Here is a 21,717-nt window from a genome sequence, read left to right on the forward strand (position 1 = left end):
AAAGCGTCTACAAGCTATATAAAAAGGAAAAGAATAGCTAAAGTGAGCATTAGAAAGTGAAACTGAAAATTAATAAAGAGAAACACAGAAATGGCAGATACTTTGAACAAATATTTATATCTGTCTTCAGAGTGGAAGACAGAAAGTGCTTCAATAAAAGGTGAAAATCAAGAGGCAAAAGGGAGGGTGGGACCTAAAACAATCATTAAAGAAAAAGTACTAGGAAATCTAAAGGGACTAAAGTCTGACAAGTCTCCTGGATCAAAGAGCCTGCATCCCAATTTAGCCTGGTACCTTATTCAGTGGGCCATCGAGTTTCCCGTCAGGGCGAACGGGACTAGTGAATCTCCCTCCACACCCCTCCTCCCCCAACGATCTTTTTTCAATCCTTAGACAAATTCTGAAGCCCCAAAGGAATGCAACCTTGGTACAACCTCGGCAATTTTGTATCAGATCTCCTACTGAGACTCCGACCTTGTTTTTTCATAAACCATCATTTGAATGTTTGCCATTCAATGTAGTATTCCTTCATAATGACTTTCAAAGACTACTGACTGCATTACATAAAGAGTCTGTTGTTCAGTATTACACAGCTGTAATTTGTAATTCATGATAAATGGTGTTATTGCTTCATTTGTTTATAATAAAGCTGTTTGCTATGTTGCAGGCATGTTGAAAATCCCACAAGTATTCTGAATCTAATCACCCATGGTTTACAACATAGAACCGAGCTCCCTACTCTAGTCCATGCACACTCTTCTCGATCCCACCTTGTGATAACAATTACTATCACCACAAGGGTCTCTGCTGTTAATAGATCTGGTAAGGATGCCACAACTGTGAATTGCCAAAGTTGTAGGGTTTGTTGACTATCTTTCAGTTCTGTACTTTTTTTGTTTTAGAAGTGCAGATGAAAAGGACATCAGAATCAAATCTACTTCAACCAATTCAGCATCAGTCCTGCAAGCAGCTGCCATCTCCTATCCTGGATAACAATTCAGCGCCACTTCTCCGATCTCTGCCTGCCAAGCACTTTTCCACAGAATCTACAAAATTTCCCGAGTATCTTGAAACCAAACTACAATTGGTAGATCTTGCTGGCAGCGAATGCATAGGTAAACAGCCTTAAATCTACAATGGACCAATCATGTGCTGCTTTCTTGCCCACTTGTTAAAATATCACACAATTGTGTTATCGAATAGATGATGAAGGATGATTAGATGTCCAAAGAAACATCGCAATAACTTCAAAAACTGAAGCACTGACATCAAATGGCTTATTTTTTCTATCAATAAATTTGATTTTGAACTACCAAGATGTGCAAAGAGTGATGCTAGAAGATGCATTTCAGGATTTCCCACCTACCATCCACTAATTTATGACAATGAGTGGGGTGGAAAATGGCTTAGAAATGCACTCTGCTGAGTGCATGTTTATTTTTATATGATCCCAATTCCCCACAGGCCCATCTATGAACAATGCTGTCATTTGTGTCATAACACCGCTCTACACTTGGGATACATGTCATTCACTGGAGATAAAGCAATATATTTCAAGTTTTATACCAGTAATTAAAACTTTGACTGACATTTTGGAAGCTGCTAACACCACTATGCTTCAGCAAGTTTCCAAGATTTGCTGCTGCTAAGTTAAACCCACTGTCTGTCTAGATTCGCCAGAGGATCTTGTCTGCCTAACACAAAGGTTGAAAGATTGGTTGGAGTGAAGGGTATATCTATGTGGTGAGTTGTAGCCCCAAACCACAAAAGCAAAAATCTGGATCAATTACCAATGGTTAGAAAAAACAGTGGGCGGGGTATATTCACCGGCCCCATTCATCGCTGGCGGGAATCCCAATGTCCTGCAGACTGGGGCGTCCAGGCTAAAACGGGATTCTCAATGTGAGTCAAACCCATTGCCATTCACCCGGCCTGCCCTGCTGGCCCCGATCAAAAAAACTGCCAGTGGAATGTAATTAGTGGGTTTAAACCCAATTCAAAGCCCTCCCGCCAATCACCAGCCTCCAAGAGCTAAGTGCAATGCCCATGTGCCCCTCTGCCATTGCCAGGCTGCAGAGGGAGGCTCCCCAAGGATCCTGGGGGTTGGCTGGGCTTGAGCTGGGGTAAGAGGTTGACTTTGCCACTGTGCTCAGGGATGGTGGTTTTGTGGCAAGACTGCCCCTTATACCTCTTGGGAACTTGAACATCACTGTTAGCATGATGATTTCAGGCATCTCTCGGATCAAGGTCTTCATTCTGGTCTGTGTACTGCAAAAGCTTTGAAGTGGCCTGGTCAATTTAATCTCCATGACCCTTGGAAGGCATCCAAGTCCCAGAAATCAATCACTTTCACTAGGGGGAGATTCCTTTCTCCACAGCTGCACACCGAGCCCCATTCTTTTAACATAGTATTTATTTCAAGTCTCTGAGCCTTCAGAGAAAGGTATAAGCCTTTGAAATCCCTTCAAACCCTTTGAAAGTATGTGTTTCTATTCAGTGATGTGGAGATGCCGGCGTTGGACTGGGATAAACACAGTAAGAAGTCTCACAAGTCCAGTTGGACTTTAACCTGGTGTTGTGAGACTTCTTACTGTGTTTCCATTCAGTTTCAGTCCAGTCCTTTTAACGCTCCTTTGATTGTCAGCCTAATGATTTTTAGAGGGCATGAAGTCAGCTTTGTTTGTTGATCTTTCCTTCACGGTTAAATGCATCTGAATTACCCCACATTGTTCCGAACTGCAATGTTTACACAAAAAAGAAACTGAAAGCACTTAGCTGCTTTTGAAGTTGCTTGCAGCTGTTCAGGTTTCTCAGGGCTAGATAGGACAGTCCAACCATGAAAACCCCATCCTGGGGGAGAGGGCTGAGGTCATCCCCTTGCTCTCAGCCTGAGCCTAGCGAACCCCCAGGACCCTTCGGGGATGCTCCCTCTGCAGTCTGGCAGCAGCAGAGGGACACATGGGACCTGGACACACCTCCTTGATCCCCTTGAATATCCAATGCAACAGACCAGGGTATCAATGCCAGGGTGTCAAGGGGCAGTGCAAGGTTAGCACTTACATGAGGGAAGTGCTGAGGGGCAGGGAGCAGTGCGGTCGGGTCACCCTCTTGCTTGCATAGTGGGGGGAGGGGTGACACATTATTTTAGTTAGTGGTGGGGGAGGATGCCCTTCTTTGCTGATGAGTTGGGGGTGTTCCCCTCCTGAGCTGGGGTCATCATTTCCAGTGTGGGGAGGGGGGCCTCTCTGTGAACACAGAAATCAGAGCATCCTTTAAAAATAGCGCCCCAATCTTTGAACAGCCGGGCTGGTGGGTGTTCCATGCTCTGCATAAATTTAAATGGTTAAGATGGGCAAATTCCACTTCGCAGCAGCTGCTAAGGCCAGTGGGAAACACTCCAGTTTTCCCGCTGGCATGGGCACTTGGAGCTGATTGGGGTGAATCGCACTCAGCATAAACCCAGGTGTGCGGTAGTGGGGTGTTTTAAGAAGTGCCTTGATCATCCTTGGGCCACAGAGAAGAAAAATCAGCAAGGGTTTCCGCTTCTGATCATTATAACTTGCCAATAAGCAGCAAAAGGTTGACATTGGTGCGAGTTCAGGCCAAGATCCAATGCTGAGAATTCAACCCACAAGCAAGGAATGGGAAAAAGGTTCAAAAACCCTTTGGGGAAAAATGAACTACAAGGCATGTATGATTTGTCAGGATGCATTTTCATACCAGCATCTCTTTTTATAGATTGATTTTCTCACCATTAAATCTGTGGTTTGATTTTTTTCAGGAATGTCAGGAGTGACTGGTACAGCTTTGAGAGAGACTTCATTCATAAATCGAAGCTTATCAGCATTGTCTGATGTGCTTGGAGCACTTGCTGAACAACGGTCCCATGTACCTTATCGAAACAGCAAACTCACTCATTTACTCCAGGACTCCATAGGTAGGAATATATATTCTGTAAAATAGATCTGCAATAATCACATCAACTTTGACATCAAGTCCTTGACTCCAATACTCACTGTGCATGCATGTTGAAACAATGGAAGTGTATTCCACCCAGAAGTTACAAGCTTAAGCTATATAATTCAAATTGCTGATAAATTACATACTGTGGGTATTTGCTAGATATTCGCACATCTTTGAATGCCCTCGCTCCTATTTTAGGAGGAAAAGTTCAAGTAAAATCAACCCACTTTGAGCACATAATTTTGTCTGAAACAGCACTGAGGGATGAATGTACTTTTTGAGGTGCTGTCCTTCAGATAGGAACATAAGAGTTGGCCATTTGGCCCTTCAAGCCTGAACCACCATTTAATACGATTACGGCTGATCTGGTTGTGGTCTGTGTTCCACTTTACTGTGTGCCCCCATAACTTTTGACTCCTTTGCTAATATAAATGTCTAACACTACCACGAATAAATTCAAAGACCAAGCCTCTATGTTTTCTAGGGAAGAGAATTCCACACACCAATGACCCTTTAAGAGAAAAAGAGACCTCTTATTTTTAAACTATGTCCCTGTGGAACCTGAGACCACAATAAAGATGTATTGTTTAAAAGAAGGAATTTCTTTATATAAATAAATAATGAAGTTTAATAACAGTAACTTAGTAGAACAGTAATAACTATGAGAACAGGAGCACTAGTAAAACAGGTCTTGCTTGCAGAACACTCTTGCAGACTGAAAAGCCCTCCAAAACCTACACATGCTCAGAACCCTCAACGGATGCCAGTAAAACAATTACATTGGAGAAAAGGCTCATAAGAGCACTCTACTCAAAATGACACTCTGTAATAGTCCCCTAGTTTTAACCGCCCCCCCCCCCCCCAATAGAGGAAACCACTGCCCAGTATCCACCTTATCAAGTCCCCTCATGATCATATTTGTTTTGAAATCACCTCTCATTCTTCCAAACTCCAGTGGGTATAGACTTGACCTGTTCAACCTTTCTTCATAAGACAACACCTTCATCTCAGGAATGAGTCCAGTTTGAACCTTCTCTGAACTGCTTCTAAAGCGGTTATATCTTTTTTTTAAATAAGGAGACCAAAACTGCACACAGTACTCCAGATGTGTTCTCACCAAGGCCCTGTAATAAAACAACTGTAACAAAACTTAACTACTTTTATATTCCACACCCCTTGCAATAAATGACAACATTGCATTTGCCTCCCTAGTCATTTGCTGTACCTGCATACTAACTTTTTGTGATTCATTTACCAGGACACCCAGATCCCTCTGTACCACCAAATCCTGCAATCTTTCTCCACTTTAAATAGTATAATGTTTTTATATTCTTCCTGCCATAATGAACAAGTTCACATTTGCTCACGTTTTGTTCCATCTGCCAATTTTTGGCCCACTTTCTTAACCTTTATATCCCTTTGGCGATCTCTGCCTCCTCTCGACAAGTTACTTTCCTACCTATCTTGGTGGAATCGTTAAATTTAACTATGTACAATAGCTCCCTTCATCCAAATCACTGATGTAGATTGTAAATAGTTGAGAACCTAGTTGAGGCTGGAGGAAGTAGATGTTCGGAGGGAGGATGTACTAGCAGTTTTGAATAAACTGAAGGTCGATAAGTCCCCTGGGTCTGATGAAATATATCCTAGGATTCTTTGGGAGGCAAGGATTGAGATTGCAGAGCCTTTGGCTTTGATATTTGGGTCCTCACTGTCCACGGGCATGGTGCCAGAGGACTGGAGAGTGGCGAATGTGGTTCCTCTGTTTAAGAAAGGGAATAGAAATGACCCTGGTAATTATAGACCGGTTAGTCTTACTTCGGTGGTTGGTAAGTTGATGGAAAAGGTCCTTAGGGATGGGATTTACGACCATTTCGAAAGATGCAGATTAATCCGGGATAGTCAGCACGGATTTGTGAAGGGCAGGTTGTGCCTCACAAATTTGATAGAATTTTTTGAGGAGGTAACTAAGTGTGTTGATGAAGGTAGGGCAGTTGATGTCATATACATGGATTTTAGTAAGGCGTTTGATAAGGTCCCCCATGGTCGGCTTATGATGAAAGTAAGGAGGTGTGGGATAGAGGGAAAGTTGGCCGATTGGATAGGTAACTGGCTATCTGATCGAAGACAGAGGGTGGTGGTGGATGAAAAATTTTCGGACTGGAGGCAGGTTGCCAGCGGAGTGCCACAGGGATCAGTGCTTGGTCCTCTGCTATTTGCGATTTTTATTAATGACCTAGAGGAGGGGGCTGAAGGGTGGATGAGTAAATTTGCTGATAACACCAAGATTGGTGGAGTAGTGGATGAGGTGGAGGGCTGTTGTAGACTGCAAAAAGACATAGATAGGATGCAAAGCTGGGCTGAAAAATGGCAGATGGAGTTTAACCCTGATAAATGTGAGGTGATTCATTTTGGTAGGACAAATTTAAATGTGGATTACAGGGTCAAAGGCAGGGTTCTGAAGACTGTGGAGGAACAGAGGGATCTTGGGGTCCATATCCACAGATCTCTGAAGGTGGCCACTCAAGTGGATAGAGCTGTGAAGAAGGCCTATAGTGTGTTAGCTTTTATTAACAGGGGGTTGGAGTTTAAGAGCCGTGGGGTTATGTTACAACTGTACAGGACCTTGGTGAGACCACATTTGGAATATTGTGTGCAGTTCTGGTCACCTCACTATAAGAAGGATGTGGAAGCGCTGGAAAGAGTGCAAAGGAGACTTACCAGGATGCTGCCTGGTTTGGAGGGTAGGTCTTATGAGGAAAGGTTGAGGGAGCTAGGGCTGTTCTCTCTGGAGCGGAGGAGGCTGAGGGGAGACTTAATAGAGGTTTATAAAATGATGAAGGGGATAGATAAGAGTGAACGTTCAAAGACTATTTCCTCAGGTGGATGGAGCTATTATAAGGGGGCATAACTATAGGGTTGATGGTGGGAGATATAGGAAGGATATCAGAGGTAGGTTCTTTACTCAGAGAGTGGTTGGGGTGTGGAATGGACTGCCTGCAGTGATAGTGGAGTCAGACACTTTAGGAACATTTAAGCGGTTATTGGATAGGCACATGGAGCACACCAGGATGATAGGGAGTGGGATAGCTTGATCTTGGTTTCAGATAAAGCTCGGAACAACATCGTGGGCCAAAGGGCCTGTTCTGTGCTGTACTGTTCTATGTTCTAACCTAGCACTGATCCCTATGGCAATCCATTAGTTACAGCTTGCCAATCTGAAAACAATCCTTTATCCATCCTACCGTGTTTCCCCTACACCACGTGCTCTTATTTTGTGGAGTAATCTTTGATGTGATATATTTTCAAATGTCTTTTCGAAACCCAAGTACACCACATCTACCAGTTCTCCTTTATCCACCTTGAATGTTGCTTCATCAAAAATTCTTAACAAGTTAGTTGAACACTATTTCCCTCTTCTGAAACAATGTTAACTCTACCGGATCAAGTTATGATTTTTCTAAGTAACCTGCTATACCCTCCTTAATAATAGATTCTAGCAATTTTCCCATGAAATGTTAGGTTAACTGGCCTATAGTTTCCTGCTTTATATCTCCCCAACCACCCCTTTCTTGAATAAAGGTGTTACAATGGCTATTTTCCAAGCAGTTTTGGAAGGTTATAACCAATACACTGTTATATATGCCACCACTTCTTTTAAGATCCCACCATGCAGACCATCCAATCCTGGGGACTTGGCAGCCTTTAAGCTTAATAGATTTTTCTAACACCCCTTCTCTGGAGATGCTGATTGTATTAAGTTCATCCCTCCATATCTTTTGATTTTCAAACATCTTTGGGAAGTTTTCTAAGTCCTCTACTATGAAAACAGGCACAAAATACTCCCGCCATTACTTTGCTTTCCATTATCAATTCCCCGGACGACCAACACTAGCAGTAGTTACTCTTTTCCTATTCAAATATTTGTATGAGCTTTTACTATTTGTTTTACATTACTGGCCAGCTTTCTTTTGTACTCTGCTTTCTGCTTCTTTATTAACTTTTTAGTTAATCTTTGCTAGTTCTTAAAACCCTTCCAATCTTCTGACCACCACAAATCTTTGCAGATTTGTACAATGTTTCTTTCAATTTAATATTGTCCTTAACTTTCTTATTTAGCCACAGGTGATGCATTCTTCTCTCAGTACTGAACTAATCCTTATTAACAGAGCTATCCTGACACCTATTCCTAGCTCCTGTCATTCTGATATGTCAGAAAGTTTTCAACATTCAGGTCCCAGCTTTGGTCACCTTTCAACCATGTCTCTGTCATACCTATCAGGTCATAAATATTTATCTCTATCTGTGCTAACAATTTATCCATTTTGTTACAAATGCTGCATGCATTCAGATACAGGGCCTTAAACTCTATTTTACCATTTTTGGCTTCATCTGCTGGTGCACTGTAGTGATTGTATGTTCTATCCTTTCCTGTCACACTCTGGAATTTATTATCCAATTTGTTGCCTTGCTCCATTACTTTGTTGTTTCCCATTACTTTACAATGGCTAGGATTCATTAGCCTGTTTGCCACCGGCAGGAATCCCAACAGCCAGCTGAATTATGCATTGGAGCTAAATCAGGATTCTGCTGGGCGATGCACCCGTACCACCCTCCCTCCCCCAGTGGGAACTGCACCGAGCGAGCTTTGGTGTAGGTCCTGACAAGCGTGGACCTGCTATGTTGGACCCCAAGAAGGGGTCCAGGAGGTAAGTGCTCTGCCCAGATGCCTGTCTGCCACTGCCAAACTGCAGAGGGAGGTTTCCCCAAGGGATCTGGGGGTTGGGAGGGTCTTGGGGCAAGGTGTTGACCTCAGGACTCCCCTCTGGGATGGGGGGGATTCTCTTGGCTGGATTGCCCCTTCTAACCCTCGGGAACCTGAAGATCACTCTTGGCATCGTGATTTTAGGCAGCCCTCTGATCAAAATCTTCATTCTTGTCTGTGTACTGTGAAAACTTTGAAGTGCCATGGTGAATTTAATCTCCATGCTCCCTGGACACCTGGAAGGCTTCCAAATCACAGCAGCACTCCACTCTTGCTCTAAGGAGCTGCAGGTATGAGAGACCCTGTTTAAGTCCTCTGACTCAAAGAGAAGTCACTTTCACGAAGAGTATTCCCTCTCCACTGCTACTCACTCAGCCCCATTCTCTAAACACTGCATTTTTTCAAGTCTCTGAGCCTTCCAAGAAAGCTCAAAACCTTTGACATCTTTTGAAATCTAATTGGCCCATTTGATTTCTTCAATTTCGCTGTCGCTGGGTGGAAAGGCCCACGGCCAACAGCAAGATTGCATGGAAGAGAGGTGGCGCAATGGGGCCTCGGAGCAAGCAGATCTCAGAGCGAGCATGTCCTCGGAGCAAGCAGATGTACCTCAGAGCGAGTGGTGAGCCTTGGAGCGGAGGGATGTGCCTCGCAGTGAGCGAGCAGCCCTCGGAGCAGGCGGGCCTCGGAGCGCGCAGTCTTCCGAAGAAAAATTTCTTCGCATAAAGAATGGTTAATCTTTGGAATTCTTTACCCCAGGAAACTGTGGAGCCTGAGTCTGTGAACATTTTCAAGGCTGAGATCGATTGGCTTTTAATCAGTAGGGGAATTAAGGGTTACAGAGAGAAGGCAGGAAAGTGGACTTAGCAAGTGCTGGATCAGCCCTGATCTTATTAAATGGTGGAGCAAACTCGAAGGGTTGAATTGCCTATTCCTGTTCCTACTCCTTATGGTCTTATGTATGAGAGAGGGGTGAGTGTGTGAGCAGTGAGTGTTTGAGAGCTCTGTGTGAGGGAGAGAAAGGTGCGTGTGTCCGATATGAGAATTAACTTTATAGCATCACTCCTCCCATTAAAAATGACCAAAGGTAGGAATAAAGCATTTTTTAAATTATTCCTAAAGTGGGTGCTACTTCCAGGGGGTGTTAATGTTAAGGGGCCATGGGAGGGTGGCTTTGGCCAGGGGGCTCATGTGAAGGGGGCCATGTAGCTGGCAAATGTATTTGTGACTATGCCTCTTCCTAATTCCTAATAGATATAGCTAGAAAAGACATGTTTATAGTTGATTTCTGTGCTCACACCTATTTCATGGTGTCAATATTATGAGAATGTTTGGGGTTTCCCAGTGCTCTTGGGAGGTCACTAGGGGTTCAGTGGCTCGAAAAGATTGGGAAACCCTGATTTATACAGATAAAGTTATAGAAAGTTACACTGACTATGGAAGGCAAGAAAGGAGACCAGGAAGGAAACTCACCAACCACTGGAGTCTGATAAAAATAGAAAAAGGAGTACCTCTTTGTCCCTTTGCACAGATTTCCCACTTGAACCAAATTCTGAACTCCTCACTCAATCTACACCTCACTCAGGCATAGTCTTGGGTCCATACACCCCTCTTGGATGGATTTTGAGGCACTCTTACTTTCTTCTTTTTATAATATGTTTTGTGTAAGGGACTGAGGAAAATTTGTGGGGAAGACGTTTATCAGTGTTCTTTGTCCCTTGTGGGTTTCAGTGTCCTGTTTGCCGGGCGGGTGCTGTAAACAGGATGCTGTTGGTTGAGTGATGTGGGCTGGGCCAATGGGATTGCTCTGGGGGCGGGAAGAAAAAAAGGCGCCAGGAAGTGAAGTAGCTGCAGAGCTGAGGAGGGAGTGTGCAGAAGAGGGACAGCCACGTTTTTTTTAGAGAAGCTTTTCAGAGGCAGTAAAAAGTCACTTCGAAGTGAATCTTTCTCCGGTAGAACTGCTTGGTTTTTCATGACTGCCGAGGAGGACAGCCTTCAGCGCACTGGACCTGCGTTACTACACAGATAGCTCGCGGCACCTCTGCCTCGTGTGCTTGCTCCATCATCTTCCCTCTCGTAGACCCGTCTGGACTGTGTGTGTGTCGGGGTTAAGTGAGCACTATCAGACAGGAACGGTAACAGAATGTGGTTTTCTTCAGATGTGCACCAACGGATGGGCCCCAACGTTTAAAATTCAAAGTGCTTGGTGATATTCTGAACATTTCTCAGGTTGAAACTGTTAATTGGAAAATCTTCAGTTGGGATTCTTTACTTGTTTGTATCTGCTAATTATATTTGTTATTAAATTTTTTTGTTATTCCGTTTACCTTGTTGTTCCAAACCTTTTCTCATTATAAGGTTTATCTCAATAACATTTTTGGAGGCACCGCGCTAAACATACTCAAATCCTTTCCATGCAAGCCTGTACTGGCATTTATGGATAAACAGGAAATTTAGCCAGCTCACCATCAACTGCTAGGAATTCAGGATCCTGTAAATCAAACAGTTAAATAGTAGCCCCATATAGTGATCAGCAGGGGGTTACATTTGTATTTGAGGATAGCAAATGTGGCCTATTTATAATCTCAACAGTGCTGGGTGAAAATGTTAATCCATGTTGAAATTTGCAGTCTGAGGTATAATACACTAACTTAATTTACCATCAGATGTCCACTAATTTGATTTAAGAATGCTGGCAGCCAAAGCATAGTCATATTTGCACGCCTAGCTTTAGACATGCAACAAAGGTGGTTGCTCTGAATGCAGGGCCAGATACCTCCAGATACGTTTATAAAATATTTTTTTTCTAAATTACAACTACACTGAATTTATGGATAAGAACATTTGCTAAATGGGACAGTTAATCAAATTAGTAATGTCAAAGAAACTGTGGTTTGCTTATAATTACATAGTTTGTGCAAAAATGCAACAATACGTGTTCTAAATATTGTTATGCCTCTTTCTTTAGGGGGTGATTCTAAATTGATGGTGGTAGTATGTGTTTCGCCTGCCCAGAAGTATACTACGGAATCATTGCAATCATTAGGATTTGGCACCCGAGCTCGACAAATACGAAAAGGTCATGTGAGGAAAAAGAGTCCTGTAATCCCAGGTAAAGTTAAATACTTAAGTTTTATGTCAAATTTCAATATATTCCTGTTAAATTTGCCTCATTTTGGTCATAATCTCAGAGCAATTAATTATCCAAGCCATTATACAAAAATTGCTGAAGTACTGAGGTGCAATAGCACCCACTTAAAATAAAGGACAAATTAATAATAACACTGTTATACTTAACATATTTATGTCTGTTTGGTTGAGCCTTTAATAATGTTTTGCACAACTGCAAAGTGGCTCCTTTCAACGTTTTGTTAAAAAATCTAGTTTTAAGAAACCTTCCTAACACTTCCTTGAAATATTTCTCCCATCTGTTCAAAATTATAGATAGGGAAAATCATTGCTTTAATTATCTTTAATTATATTTAAATATGCCAATAAATGGGCCAATTTGTAAACCAGGAGGATCCACAAGTGAATCCCTTCCAAACATTTGTTCAATTAGATGAACATATGTCAGACAGTCAAGAGGTGTCAATTAGATTGATAAAGACTTGATTCTATGATTGTTTTGCTAGTTCTAGTTCAAGACCGAGATTCCGTGACCTCACTTGTTTCCAAGTCTTGCTTGTTAGTTTTTCTGTTGTAAAACAGCATAAATGAGAAATTAGGCTCATGCCCATTTTTAAAAATGCTGCATGATCCCTTAGAATTTCAAAATGCTGCACACATGTGGGGTGAATCTTGCTGATGCCATATCGGTGCAGGCTTTTGCACTGTGTAAAATCTTCAACTGCATTGGGAACAATGATTTGATGTCAACAGTGCCATTTTGGAGTACAACATTCCAGCCAATGCAATAATCTCTGCCTTTATTTCTTCTTGAGATAATACATTTAATCTTGTTTGGGATTTTTCAAAGGTGGCAGCTGACCCACTGCTGGGGTCAAAACTGGAGGGGTAACCCTGTTTCAGCGGGCGGCAGGACCTAGGGTTGCATCTGCTAGCTGGCAGCCAGTTGAATAGCTGTTGTTAGGCCTGTCCAAATGATGCAGAGAAATAGAACTACACTGTTATTGTGAAGCTCACAAAACTGGAATTAATTCGCATTTGCTCCAGAGGAAATTAATTAGCATTTTCTCCAGAAAGAGATAGGAATTCTGTGTTTTATATTTGATTTCTTGGAATTTAATGACATCTTCTCTAACTATAATTTATTTATAACTTGCAGAGAACATTGGAGGAAGAACTTCACAAAATAAACCCCAAGGATCTCGGCGAAGTATTTCCAGCTTTACTTCTGTCCAATAACCATTTAGTGTTGCAAAGCAAAATATCACGAATGCTGGAAAGCCAAAATAGAAGGAGAAATTTCAGGTCAGGCAGCATCTGTGGAGCGAAAAGCAGATTCGGGTCAATAGTCTTTCATCAGAACTGAAAATAGTTAGAGATGTAAAGTTTAAACATATACAGGGGCATGGAAAATGGGAGAGGAGAAAAGAGTAAAATAAAAGTTCTAGGTTGGGGTGAAAGGCAAGAGTAATGAAATGACAAAACCATATTGTATTAATCTTCCAAAATTACAGCAGCAACTATAAGTCATAACTTTGTTATCAAAAACAATGAAAGAATCACTGTAACGGTTTGATGTATTTAGTCAAATATTTAATTATTTTATTTCAATTCAGTTTCCTGTGAAAATGTTTTGCCGTGCTTTAATAACTACTTTGGTAACTTAAAGGAACAATGGACTACAAAGAAATCTAATTTAGGAGAGTGGCTCAGATAATGAGGCTGAAGAAATGAAAGTTATCAGATTTATTATAGCTTTTAAAATTATCAAGCCTGAACATATAATTAATTAATTATGATCATAAAGCACTCATTATATAATGCATTTCTATGTGCAATTGTTTGAAGGGGGGCACAGATTTAAGGTAAGGGACAGGAAATTTAGAGGAGATTTGAGAAAAAACTTTTTCACCCAGAGGGTGGTGGAAGTCTGCAACTCGCTGCCTGAAAGGGTGGTAACGTTTAAGAAGCATTTAGATGAGCATTTGAAATGCCATCGTATACAAGGCCATGGACCAACTGTTGAAAATGAGATTAGAATAGATTAGTGCTTGATGGTTGGCACTGACATGATGGGCCAAAGGGCCTCTTTTTGTGCTGTAAAGCTCTATGGCCAAGATTCTCCCAAAACAAAATAAAGTGCCCAATGGGCAGTTAAATGGGAGAATATCCCGCCATTTTTTGGACATCCTTACCTGAACAAATCTCCGACACTCTACAATGCAAAGTGCCTTGGAGCTATTCATGCTGGTAAGTGGGGGGATGGGGTCTCATCCTGCCCAAGAGGCTGGCAGCATAGCGATGAGCTATGTGCTGATTTGTCATTGGGAAGATAGGCGTATGCACACTGGTCCCCTGATCACCTGCCAACCCCTTCCATTTGCTGGCCTCCCCGATATTCCTGAACACGCCCCCCCATCTGCTCGCTGGCCTCCCCCTCTCGATCGCTGGCCTTCTGACACCCCCCCTGATTGCTGGCCTTCCCGACCAACCACCTCGATCACTGGCCTACCAAGTCCCCCGGGCCAACCCCGATTTCCCTCCCTAGCCCTGATCTATCCAACCTATGGCCAGCCCCGAACCCGCCTCGATGGCCAGCCTCAAACCCCCCCCCCCTCTCTAATGATCACCCCCTCACTCCCTCTACCACCAATCATTCCTCCCGAATAAGCCACCCCCAGTATGCTCCGCCCCTCTGTCCCCACCCCCTTAGGACTACCTGGTGCGCAGTGGGCAGTGCCAATGTGCCCATTGGGCAGTGCCAGTATGCCCTTGGGTAGTGTCAGATTGCCAGGCTGGCACTGCCAAAGGTGCACTCCCTTGTCCCCGACCTCCTGGGGGGAGCCTCAATGGTCTCTGTCCCCACCAGCGGAGTGAGGACACCTGTTCCCTGTTAGTGGGGAGCAGTTGTAAATCCTGCTGGTGGGAACCTCTCCCCGCCGGGGAGGGGGGGAGATGCTAGTGGGCCTGGAGAATAACATCAATCTCCATGCGGAGTTGATTGCACTAAAAAAGGGCCTCGGAGACTTGGGATCGGCCAGACGCTAGTTGCGAATCTTGCTAAAGGCCCCCCACTATTGTTTCCCAGCCCCCTACGCTATTCAAGCAGCACAGCAGGCTGCGAAAATCCTGGCTAATGACTCTATGAAGGTCAAGAATTCCTTCATTGAAAGCTGCAATTGAAAGTTTTTGTGTATGTCATAGATCATAGAAACCCGACAGTGCAGAAGGAGGCCATTCGGCCCATCGAGTCTGCACCGACCACAATCCCACCCAGGCCCTACCCCCACATATTTACCCGCTAATCCCTCTAACCTACGCATCTCAGGACTCTAAGGGGCAATTTTTAACCTGGCCAATCAACCTAACCCGCACATCTTTGGACTGTGGGAGGAAACCGGAGCACCCGGAGGAAACCCACGCAGACACGAGGAGAATGTGCAAACTCCACACAGACAGTGACCCGAGCCGGGAATCGAACCCAGGACCCTGGAGCTGTGAAGCAGCAGTGCTAACCACTGTGCTACCGTGCCGCCCCCAGTATGTAACTGATTAATGTTAATAATGGTTGTACATTACACATAAAGAGGTTTAATTGTTCTTTTTTACCAGCTACATTACTCAGAATCTTCACTTCCTAACAGCAGGATATCATGTACATGTAGAGCACGTATCTCCACCACACACTCAATGTCATTACAAATATGCAACTTTTCTTTGAGGCTTTCCCCACTTGGTTGGTGCTCTATAACTATAAATCTGAAAATATAATAAGAGCTTCCATCTCACAGAGGAGACTTCTGGCCAATCCACATCCAACAACCGACTCTGGAAACTCTGCTCACATTTTGACACCTATGACAAATTCCATCAACAGTAAGAAGTCTCACAACACCAGGTTAAAGTCCAACAGGTTTATTCGGCAGCACAAGCTTTCAGAGTCTCGCTCGTTCATCAGGTGAGTGAGGACTTGTGTTCACAAACAGGACATATACAGACACAAACTCAATTTACAAGATAATGGTTGGAATGCGAGTCTTTACAGGTAATCAAGTCTTAAAGGTACAGACAATGTGAGTGGAGAGAGGGTTAAGCACAGGTTAAAGAGATGTGTATTGTCTCCAGCCAGGACAGTTAGTGAGATTTTGCAAGCCCAGGCAAGTCGTGGAGGTTACAGATAGTGTGACATGAACCCAAGATCCCGGTTTAGGCCGTCCTCATGTGTGCGGAACTTGGCTATCAGTTTCTGCTCAGCGATTCTGCGTTGTCGTGTGTCGTGAAGACCGCCTTGGAGAATGCTTACCCGAAGATCAGAGGCTGAATGCCCGTGACTGCCTAAGTGTCCCCCGACTGGAAGGGAACACTCCTGCCTGGTGATTGTCGAGCGGTGTTCATTCATCCGTTGTCATAGTGTCTGCATGGTCTCCCCAATGTACCATGCCTCGGGATATCCTTTCCTGCAGCGTATCAGGTAGAAAATATTGGCCGAGTCGCAAGAGTATGTACCGTGTACCTGGTGGATGGTGTTCTCACATGAGATGATGGCATCCGTATCGATGATCCGGCACGTCTTGCGGAGGTTGCTGTGGCAGGGTTGTGTGGTGTCGTGGTCACTGTTCTCCTGAAGGCTGGGTAGTTTGCTGCGGACAATGGTCTGTTTGAGGTTGTGCAGTTGTTTGAAGGCAAGAAGTGGGGGTGTGAGGATGGCCTTGGCGAGATGTTCGTCTTCATCGATGACGATAGTGTTGGGGAAATTGATGGGATTGAAGGCCGATAAATCCCCAGGGCCTGATAATCTACATAGAAACATAGGAATTAGGAGCATAAGTAGGCAAATTCAGCCCTTTGGGCCTGCTCCACCATTCAATCAGACCTCTCCTTGGTCTCAAATCCACCTCCCTACCTGTTCCCCATATCCCTTTATTCCTTTTTTAAAATTAGAACTATATCTATCTCCTCCTTGAAACCATTTAATAATTCAGACTTCAAGAGACATTCCAGAGTACTTAAAGAAGTGGCCCTAGAAATAATGGATGTATTTGTGGTCATTTTCCAAGAGTCTATAGACTCTGGAACAGTTCCTACAGAGGGTAACTAATGTAACCCCACTATTTAAAAAGGGAAGTAGCGAGAAAACAGGGAATTATAGACCAGTCAGCCTGACGTCGGTAGTAGGAAAAATTCTAGAGTCCATTATCAAAGAATTTATAGCAAAGCACTTGGTAAACAGTGGTAGAATCAGCATGGATTTATGAAAGGGAAATTATGCTTGACAAATCTATTTGAACTCTTCAAAGATATAACTAGCAGAGTTGATGAGGGAGAGTCAGTGGATGTGGTTTATTTGGACTTTCAGAAGTGTTCACCGTGAGTGCCAGCGCCAGAGGACAGCAGGGTTTCTGGACCTCACTCCAGCTGCCTCTCTATCCCATGGAATGACCGCGGGGCCCCCGAGTACACAAAGGATCCGCTGGTGCATAGCCCCAGGGCCTTCCACCCAAGGCCTTGGGAATGTCCAGCCCTTGTGACTCCCCCTGTCCAAAGATCGGGGCCCCTCAAGCGCAGCAGACAGAACAGAGTGGTACAGCAACTCTGACTTGGAGTTGGTCATCAGTCTAGCGCTGTCTTCCCTCAGACATGGGACAACTGGAGGATCTTTCAGGAGGGACTTGTGTTTAATCACCACACCTGGTCATGGACATCTGTATGGTGAGGTGTGCATTGGGTAAGGGGAACCGCACATATAGGTATTGGGGACATGGGGAGGTGTTAGCCCCTTGGCCCTTGTTCCCAAGGCACTAGCTGACAACCCAGACACCTAAAGCTCAGTCCCAGCCTTGGACTTGACACTGTGGAGAGCTGATGGTGTTAAGGGTTAACTGCTGAGGGCCAATCAGTGTGACGATCATTCACCTCAGCATACTAAGTGGGCACACTTGGTTCCTCCATCAGGGCGAAATAGTGCTAATAGACGCACTGCTTACTCATACGGCAGATATGGAGCTCATTGCTGTCATCCCTCCATACTTTAGCTCCCTGCATTATTAATCCTCAGGTGCAGCCCCCCCCCCCCCAAACCCCCCAAGGAGGGGGCTCCAAGTAGTATTGTCTTATGGGCTCACAACCACCACCCCATCTGGCCAGGCTGCATGACACTGAACACATCCCACTCCCTCCCTATTGCCCTGCAAACAGACTCAAATCTCATTGGAGCAAATCCCATTTTTGGCCTCTTAAGAGATTAAGCAACCATCAAGCTAACACGGCTGCTAAATTGCACCCATTAACTCTGTTTCTCACCTAATAGATGATGCCAAACCTGCTTCGTTTTTTCGGCACCCCCTGTTCTTATTTCAGATTCAAGCATCCGCAGTATTTTGCTCATTTCATTGGTGCCTAGATTGATAAGAGCGCACATTACTTTTGTCTATTCTTGTTACGAATGTAGTGATGTACCTTCCTGCTACATGGAGATCCTTGTGTTCTTCAGTCTGGAGGGGTGAGAGGGGCAGTGAATAGGCATTTCAACTCAGGAAATTGCCAGTCTTATGGCATTTTTTCAGGATGTTTTTATTGAAGGTTTTCCATTTTCCATTTACCACAAGACACAACAAGTTCCCAAAATCTAGTATAGAGTATTCACAATTCCAAATAAACATACTGAAAAGCTCAGCGAATATTCATACAAATGATTCATATCATAAATCACTACAATCATTGTAGTTGGCATTCCCTCTCGTACGGATAAAGAAAGGATAGCAGAAAGGGTGGGGGAATCTCCGGATAACAGGGTAAAATCATGAACACATGGCCCCATGATGCACACCCTCCTCCCGAGAATAACAAAGACAGAACTGCACAACCGGGGCCTAGCTCAGCATCCCAGGACCTCCATGCAATGAAGGGATAACCATAATGTGGATAACCATGATAAAAGAATAACCCAGAAAAAGGGGAACTTTAGGATCCTGCCATCAGTACAAGATGTGACGTGGCAGTGTACGCTCTCATATACAGAAACCAGTAAGCCAAGGATTTGTAAACCTCGCCTAGGCTCACAACACAACAAATCTCCCTCCTCTCCAGCTATATCAAAAGCACCAATCAGGCTCCCCATCACTGAAGAATTTAAATCATATTTCACCAAGGAAACCCTACTGACAAGGAGAAGAAGAATCATCAAGACACCATCAACAGGATATCTCAGGGAAAGTACTACCCTCCTTCTCCCGACAAGTTATGGGAAACACTCCAGGATTAACTAAGAAACCAGAGCCTATGCCAATACTCTGACTACCCAGATAGAGAAAGGAAGCTCCAGAAAGAGAGAAGCATCAGGATTATCCAATAGATGCCAAGTGCAGTCTTATGGCATCCACTTTTGCAGGAAGGGACCACGAACAGAACAGCATAACCTCTCAAGGAACAGGATGTTGCCATCCCCAGGGGAGCCCAAACTTAAAAGACAGACAGATTGGAAGTCTCAATGTAAGACCACTTGGAGGCGGAGACTTTCTCCTCTAATGAGTCTAATCTCCAACCGAAGAGATACTCTCAAAAACACTGAACCAAAGCACCCGAACACACACTCAGGCCCTGCAGCCAACAGGACACTACATTCCCAGGGGAACCACATCTCAAGAAGGAGAGCAGTCTAGAAGGAGAGTTCTGAGATCCAGCATTAGTCCAGCTGGGCATATTTGTCCACAATTGTTCTGGTTGATTTTGTCCTATAGGGACACAGATAGGGTGAGTGTCGGAGTCTTGATATTTAAGATAGTGATGAGGTGTGGCAAGCATGGGACTTGAGTGGGAGTTGGCATGTGAGAAGCAGAGCAGCGAGTAGGTGGGATAATGGTGATTTGGGGGAGGGATAGGAGGGTCTCCTTACAGGTTCTGGCAAACTTCAAAGTGGCTGGGTGAGAGATGAAGATGGAACTGCGAGGGGTGTGGGAGGGGGTCCAAAATAAGACTGCATAAGGCTCAGTTTACCCCGGCAAAGCGCAGAAGATCGTTCATCTTGTGGCAGTCCTGGCCCTTCCTCTTTTGCAGTGAGCTGGCACTCACCAGGGCCGCCAATGCATCCCAGGCAGGGTTGTTCACTCAGAGAGTGGCGAATGTGTGGAATTCATGACCCCAGAAAGTAGTTGAGGCCAAAACGTGATTTTATGAAGAAATTAGAGATAGCTGTTGGGGTTAAAGGGATCAAAGGATATGAGAGGAAAACGGGTTCAATGTATTGAGTTGTTTGATTAACCACGTTCATAATGAATGGTGCAGCAGGCTCGAAGGGCCAAAAGGCCTACTCCTGCTTCTATTTTCTATTTATGTTTCTAAGTATGTATGTCAGGCAAGAGCAGGGTATGGTTGTCAGGCAGGGTTGCATTGTACCCGGAGAGACTGTTGTGAGACACAGGCTGGGTTGTATTATACCCAGAGAGACTGTTGTGGGGCACAGGCTGGGTTGCATTGTACCCAGAGAGACTGTTGTGGGGCACAGGCTGGGTTGCATTGTACCCAGAGAGACTGTTGTGAGACACAGGCTGGGTTGCACTGTACCCAGAGAGACTGTTGTGAGACACAGGCTGGGTTGCACTGTACCCAGAGAGACTGTTGTGAGACACAGGCTGGGTTGCACTGTACCCAGAGAGACTGTTGTGAGACACAGGCTGGGTTGTATTGTACCCAGAGAGACTGTTGTGGGGCACAGGCTGGGTTGTATTGTACCCAGAGAGACTGTTGTGAGACACAGGCTGGGTTGTATTATACCCAGAGAGACTGTTGTGGGGCACAGGCTGGGTTGCACTGTACCCAGAGAGACTGTTGTGGGGCACAGGCTGGGTTGTATTGTACCCAGAGAGACTGTTGTGGGGCACAGGCTGGGTTGTATTGTACCCAGAGAGACTGTTGTGAGACACAGGCTGGGTTGCATTGTACCCAGAGAGACTGTTGTGAGACACAGGCTGGGTTGCATTATACCCGGAGAGACTGTTGTGGGGCACAGGCTGGGTTGCACTGTACCCAGAGAGACTGTTGTGGGGCACAGGCTGGGTTGCACTGTACCCAGAGAGACTGTTGTGGGGCACAGGCTGGGTTGTATTGTACCCAGAGAGACTGTTGTGGGGCACAGGCTGGGTTGTATTGTACCCAGAGAGACTGTTGTGAGACACAGGCTGGGTTGCATTGTACCCAGAGAGACTGTTGTGAGACACAGGCTGGGTTGCATTATACCCGGAGAGACTGTTGTGGGGCACAGGCTGGGTTGTATTATACCCAGAGAGACTGTTGTGGGGCACAGGCTGGGTTGCACTGTACCCAGAGAGACTGTTGTGGGGCACAGGCTGGGTTGTATTATACCCAGAGAGACTGTTGTGGGGCACAGGCTGGGTTGCACTGTACCCAGAGAGACTGTTGTGGGGCACAGGCTGGGTTGTATTATACCCAGAGAGACTGTTGTGAGACACAGGCTGGGTTGCACTGTACCCAGAGAGACTGTTGTGGGGCACAGGCTGGGTTGTATTATACCCAGAGAGACTGTTGTGGGGCACAGGCTGGGTTGCACTGTACCCAGAGAGACTGTTGTGGGGCACAGGCTGGGTTGTATTGTACCCAGAGAGACTGTTGTGGGGCACAGGCTGGGTTGCACTGTACCCAGAGAGACTGTTGTGGGGCACAGGCTGGGTTGCACTGTACCCAGAGAGACTGTTGTGGGGCACAGGCTGGGTTGTATTGTACCCAGAGAGACTGTTGTGAGACACAGGCTGGGTTGCATTATACCCAGAGAGACTGTTGTGAGACACAGGCTGGGTTGCACTGTACCCAGAGAGACTGTTGTGAGACACAGGCTGGGTTGCACTGTACCC

The 21,717-nt window shown here is 44.8% G+C and overlaps 1 protein-coding gene across 1 annotated transcript in view; it reads left to right on the forward strand.

Moving 5' to 3' along the window:
• The window catches only part of kif25 (kinesin family member 25), a 104,249-nt gene extending 91,100 nt beyond the window's left edge, over positions 1-13,149 (forward strand). Inside the window, exons 11-15 of the mRNA XM_078230480.1 lie at positions 668-822; positions 903-1,115; positions 3,782-3,937; positions 11,694-11,837; positions 13,014-13,149. Of these exons, the coding sequence (XP_078086606.1) occupies positions 668-822; positions 903-1,115; positions 3,782-3,937; positions 11,694-11,837; positions 13,014-13,093 (748 nt within the window). The 3' untranslated portion in view covers positions 13,094-13,149. The remainder of the gene's footprint in view (positions 1-667; positions 823-902; positions 1,116-3,781; positions 3,938-11,693; positions 11,838-13,013) is intronic.
• The last annotated feature ends 8,568 nt before the right edge of the window (positions 13,150-21,717 follow it).

This window comes from Mustelus asterias, chromosome 15 (assembly GCF_964213995.1).
Source record: "Mustelus asterias chromosome 15, sMusAst1.hap1.1, whole genome shotgun sequence".
Lineage (NCBI taxonomy): Eukaryota > Metazoa > Chordata > Chondrichthyes > Carcharhiniformes > Triakidae > Mustelus > Mustelus asterias.